This window comes from Phytophthora infestans, genomic scaffold, assembly GCF_000142945.1.
Source record: "Phytophthora infestans T30-4 supercont1.8 genomic scaffold, whole genome shotgun sequence".
Classification (NCBI taxonomy): domain Eukaryota; phylum Oomycota; class Peronosporomycetes; order Peronosporales; family Peronosporaceae; genus Phytophthora; species Phytophthora infestans.
Window position 1 is genome coordinate 656,095 of NW_003303751.1, and position 6,000 is coordinate 662,094.

Here is a 6,000-nt window from a genome sequence, read left to right on the forward strand (position 1 = left end):
TCGGTTTTGTAGGTTTTGGATTGGGTTTTGTATTTGTGTTCAGACAACTGCCACTTTCAGCCAATCAAATAACTGGGCGGGTATTCCTGTCAAGCGTAATATTTTTTTTATATGAAGGATAGTGCTCAGACACCGGGCGGATTTCACCGTCGCTGTCTGTATACTCCTGCATACTATTTATTCGAGCACTAATATGCGTGAGCACACTGTGTGAGTCGCACAGCGATTACAGGACGGATGTATCCTAAATTACAACTTGGAAAAAAATCCTTACAAGAAGGATATTAACGGTATGGTACATTCGACGCGACTGTTCAGCACTGTCCTAAATGATCCTAGAGAAACCTAATATCCTGTCGTACACGATATAATTCAGGTCCACCGAGCCCATACTCAGAGATATCTATGGAGCAAACTTGATATTGCTCAAGTGACAAACCTGATACGAAATTTATAGGACAGCTAGTCTATTTTATAGACTTGCTGTCCTCAAAATCTCTCTAATATGTGTATCCCACAACTACGAAGTGATGTATGTCTGTAACCAGCTGCCTTGAAATTGTTTGTGTCATGCATCGAAAACACATACGATGTGTGAGTGTTCCCGATGCAGTCGAAGTCGGCAACCTAAAATATATATGTACCAAAAAATGCTACTAGTCCGGACTTAATTTAGTCTGGCGCAATGGTCCTCCAACAGGTTTGTTGTGGGCAGCGAAAACACAAAAAAGCAGTAACTCTATATGTTTTTTGTGAAAATGATAATCATTTTACGTGTTTTTAGAGACTGCGATACTCCATTGCATTTGCACGACTTGGAGCCGAAATTAGTGGAGGTCTACATATTATGTTTACATTTAATTGCGGCTAACGTGACGGAATAGCGTGGAAGTATCTGGTGCTTTATAGTTAAAAAAACGATTGCTTATTCATGAATCCAGGAGAGACTTAGTCGTGCTTTGAAATTAATCGTGCATTCGCGCTTTAGTGACGTCACAAATCTAGGATATTTTAGAAGGCTATCAATTATAATCGAAAGCAGCAATTTTGGGCAGATCTCGGCAATTGCTTTATTCTAGTGTGCTTGGTTTGAATATGAACTAGTAGTGTTTAAATAACGGGCAGTTAAATTCCAAAATTCTGTGCTCCAACCTATTCATAATAATTAGTCATTGCATGACTAATTAGAGTGAACGGTGCATACTTAAATCAATAAAGACAGCTTCAGTATGATAAGCCTGTGTGCCTCCACGTTAGACCTAGGAGCGCACACCGAAGTACATTTGCATTTTATGCATCTTTAAGTCGGCATGCTTCCTCACCTCGTTCATATACGCTGATATTGGCGCCTTATGAAGATATAATGACTCTAGCAATGGCCTGCTTACTGAAGACGACCTGAGTAACATGATAGGCTGCTATACCTGATAGAGAAGTCGTTCACATATCAGGTAGGAAAGGTCTTACTCTAATACGATATTCATTCGGAGTAACTAGAGGTTTGGGCTGGTAGCGCTTGGAGATAAATGTTCAATTCGGTACCGGTAGTAAAAAGGAAAACGATTTGCAATTAAAGGCCTTAAATATCTATGTTACGTAAGGTAAAAAATCCAGGAGCTGCGCATGCTCATTTTTTGTCGGAATTTGATTAGGATTCTGACAATCAAATGGATAAATTCGCTTAAGATTTGTTTTTACCAAGTAAAAAAATGGTGGCCTATTTATACGGCAATTAAACTTTTTACGCCTGTCGGCTGTGTCCAATGGAAGTGACAATCATTTCGGAATTCCCATCGCAAGTCAAACAGAATTTAGCATGCGTTCTGCCAATGTGATCTGCATCGTCCTCGCTTTGGTCGCATTAGTTTCTGTAAGTGATGCCGTCGATACGGCAGATAAAGACAAGTTCCCGACAGACTCCCAGCCTTCACGGAATAAGGAACGAGATATGGTTGGGGCCATCCTATAAAGAACGCGGTACCCGCTCCGGAGCATGGAAAAATTTCAAAGCATGGCTCAAGAAAAAGTTTACCTTCAGGAAGAAAAACGAAACAAGTCGACTACGTAGCTGATGTCAGCCGCGAGTAAGTACAATATATACTGCTTGTGCGTTATACGAACATTTATGTGTATTTTGGCGATTAATTGATATGCTATCGACTTGCTTGACTCCTGATCCAAGGGAACAATGCTCTAGTACAGTAAAGAGCACTCGTGCAAATGACGATATTCACAACATTAACAGCGTTGATATGCACAGCATCGCACATAGTACACTGGACGTAGCAGCTGGACCAGGACTTTGTTCCAGACTCGGTGGTGTCTTTCTGCCAACCGTAATTAGGTACTTCCCTCGTGCCTAATCTAGCGGCATTCGCCTGGGTCACAACTTGTGATTCACAAGTAGTGACATTGAAAAATACATTTGCATCGACGCGAAGGCATTCTTGCTAATCGGAGCAGTGCGTCGAGCGCTCTTTAAGTGGTGATATAACATGGCCCAGGTCATATCAGTTTGCTTAGTGGCAGAAGAGCAACAGTTTCGAGCTCACGACGTAGTAATTCTGCAAGCTCGATATCAAAATGCTGTCGTTTGACAGGGTTGAGCGGCATTGGGGTGTGGAGGCCCAGTCAAGTTGTCGGAATTGGTCGCTACTACGCCGTTGTTGTCTCTTGGCTCCATCTTAGGACCCAGCCATCTCTTCCTGATTTAAGTTAAATCATCTAACGGCGACAGAAGCAGTGACCGTGCGTCTAAAAGGCACCCACAACTGTGCATGTAGCCTGCATTCAGCAGCACCGCGTAATCAGCCCGTCCAACATAATTGCCACGTTAACAATTATTATATGTAAAGTGCCGATCCTTGTTTTCGCGGGGGCGGGTTATTTGGAATTTGCAAATAAATTTGATTTTATTAATAGCTTTTAAATTGTGATTTATTTGGATTATTACATTCGGAAGTTTATTAAAGGTTCAAGAACGCGAAAACGGGGTGCAGTACTGTATAAATATTGGTCATTTATGCAACTTGGATTGCAACCATAGTTTTGATAGGCTAATATTTCGAAGGATAAGGTTTGATTGGCTGAATTGAACCGTGTTGAAGTGCTACAATCGCAGACTTGGATGTCCTCCACGTCTACGATCTGTACGAAGTTTAACTAAAATACTAGACACAGAGAGATTCCTACCGTACGTTTGATACACTCTATCTATTGCAGAGTCGCTAGTGTGTCCAGAGCGAACCAATTGAGAAATAACATCCCAGAAGACTTTCCGCCTGGAGTAGGCGAACTTGTTTGCGCCTCGCTCAATGGATGTAAACTCCTTGGCTGGTTTTAGCCCACCGGATCCGAGCTGATACTCGTGCCAAAGTTCATACAGGTCTTTAGGTCTCTTTGAAAGACGTGCCGCGTTTTGTCCACGAAATCCACCTTGAGCAGTGTTTGTTGGTGGATACGGTACTCCGTGCCCATCAGTAGTACGAGGTGTGAACGGCTGCATGGCTATCCGTCTCAAGATAGCTTGTATCTTTTGCATCTCTCGATGTGACTCGCTTCGGGACCGCAGTACTTCATTCATAACCTCTGCCATGTAGCGACGGCCAGACGCTATTTGAGATTGTACAGCAGCCATTTCACGTTGAGTCCCCTGTCCATTGGAGCCCGCTACCAATGCACTTCTTGCAGAAACAATACTACCAACACCAGATTCCACTTCTTGCGTTTTGTCAATAACGACGAGATTGAGCTGAGACCCGTCCCCCAAGACATAAAATTCTTGTCTTTGAATCGGATTCAAATTCGTACTTCCACCGGCGTTAATGTAAGCCCGTAAAATTCTTTTTTTCAGCTTTTCCGGAAGAAGACAATAATTAAAGCTGGAATCCGTCTCCAGCGCAGCCCACAGTAACACCTGTGCCAATGTTTTTGCTATTGGCTCTCCCATGACCTGTTTAATTGTTGGAGCAATCTCGTCGACGAGAAGTGGTGTAGTGACACACCGCATGCCCTCTTTCAGCGAGTAAAAGCAAGGTCCAGCTGGACCAGCAAGGACTGCGGCGGTGCATGCGTCCGGATAAGGCTGAGTGTTGTCGATATACACGTCGACGACGCCTTTGCGAGTTCTCCACCGTCCTCGCCGATTGACAAAGTCTTTAGATACACCACTACGAGTCGCATAAGTAGCAGCACCTTTACGGAAGCTGTGCGTTCCCAGCTTTCCCGTCTTCAACGACTTAAATTCCGATTTTTTAATTGTGTCAGCTAGAAAACGCCTCACCACTCGATCTCCATCGTTTGGATTTCCAAATAAGAAAGAAGATCTTGCCACATTCACCGTTGCCTCGATGTATACTGCAAGATTGAGCAGGGGACACATTCTGGGATCCATACTACCAACCACAATCTGTTCCGGAGCGTCTCTCTCTTCGGATATATTTTTCGACCATCGCATTTGACATAGAATAGTAGACGGGTACTGAGTGTTGTGAGTGAAATTGTTAAATTGAAGCTTCATCATGTCGTCGATGCGAGCAACAATATGCCACTGCAGTGTCAAAACACTGCTAACCATGAGTTGTTCATCAGAGCGTGAATGCAGCGATCTTACCAGCGTCAACACGTTCATGAATTCATCAAATTCAAAAGAGCGACGAGCTTTTGACTCAGCACCTTCCCGACGAACTTCAAAGCGCTTGACTCTTTTTATGAGCTTGTTGACATCATCGGAGCGTGTTGGATTGCCTTGCATGGCCACGGGGTCCCATGGTGCGTTGATCCTAGGCATGTACGCTGAGATGGCTTTCTTGGCGAACTCCAGCGTGCTCGACCGAAGGTGAACAGGCCTCATGTCTTCGCTGGGCTCTGAATCTCCGTAGGCCCGCGTGTTCATCCAGCGGCACAGCAGTCCAGGCGTGATACTGAGGAGGTCCGCTGGCGTGAATTCGTGGTTAGCAGTGTACTCCTTGTCGTCCTTGAACGACATGAACTTTACGAGCTCTGCCTTGTAGCGGCTAGTGCTCATTGTGGTGGATTGTATTTTCAAACTGAATCTTTCACGTTGCAACCATGACTTAGTTTTTGTATACGAGCTGTGTACCCTCTCGTTTGCAACCGTGACTTAGCTTCACTATAGGTAACTTGACTTGAAATTTGTATACTAGGGTTGCAAAAGTCGACCGTTCACGCTACCGTACATGCAACGATAGTTGCAAACGGCACTCCACATCTAGGCACGGTATCGATCTCAGATCTGGCTGATACCGAGAAGACAGCCAATCGTAGCTTCGGATTTCAAGAAATACAACCCGGGTTGCAAATGGCCAATAATGTAATAGTACGCAAATTGATTAAAACAAAACTTAAATTGAGAGCTTGGACGCAGGGAACCCGAAAAAATACTTTATATCAATTTCAAAGGACATCGAGAAATACATAACGCGCGGCAACATAAGAGCAAATAAATAGTTGGAGCGGGGACGTTGCAAACGTAGATTATTAGTGAAATAAACTACCTAGCCTGGGTGAAGCCAAGCATCCACGGTGGTAAAAGAAGAGAGTAGATTTCGTTGGGGTGCTCCTGGGAAGCTGCAGGATGAGCTAGAATATGCGTGTCGGAGAGGTCGAGGGGCTCCAAACCAACCTTGTTTCCGGGAAAATAAATTTTGGGTCGTGGTACACCAACTTCGTAAATTCATATTTTGCTGAAGCATCTTTCGTAAATAAATTATTGAGAGAAACAATAAAAAAATAATAGGCAATAAATAATATATATATTATATTTACCGGGCTCCCTGCCTTGCAAGTTGGAGGGTACATTTGAAAATAAAGTAGAGTTACAAAAACTACATGTGGCTACTTCAAAGTACTTGTCGATCTCTATCCTTGAAGAGCAGATTGGCTTGAAATGATAGAGAACTACACATATTCTAAAAAATAAGCTTGTTATTCGTAACCTGCTGCTAGATACCTGCAAGGCATTTGGCGGCCAACATCCTG

The 6,000-nt window shown here is 43.6% G+C and overlaps 1 protein-coding gene across 1 annotated transcript; it reads right to left on the reverse strand.

The window, feature by feature from the left end:
• Positions 1 to 3,109: 3,109 nt before the first annotated feature.
• Positions 3,110 to 5,026, reverse strand: PITG_06266 (uncharacterized protein; the record flags this gene model as incomplete). Its single annotated transcript, XM_002998377.1, has 4 exons — positions 3,110 to 3,395; positions 3,498 to 3,652; positions 3,743 to 4,116; positions 4,168 to 5,026. 4 exons carry the CDS (start codon positions 5,024 to 5,026, stop codon positions 3,110 to 3,112), a joined length of 1,674 nt encoding a protein of 557 aa, XP_002998423.1.
• Between the last annotated feature and the right edge of the window lie 974 nt (positions 5,027 to 6,000).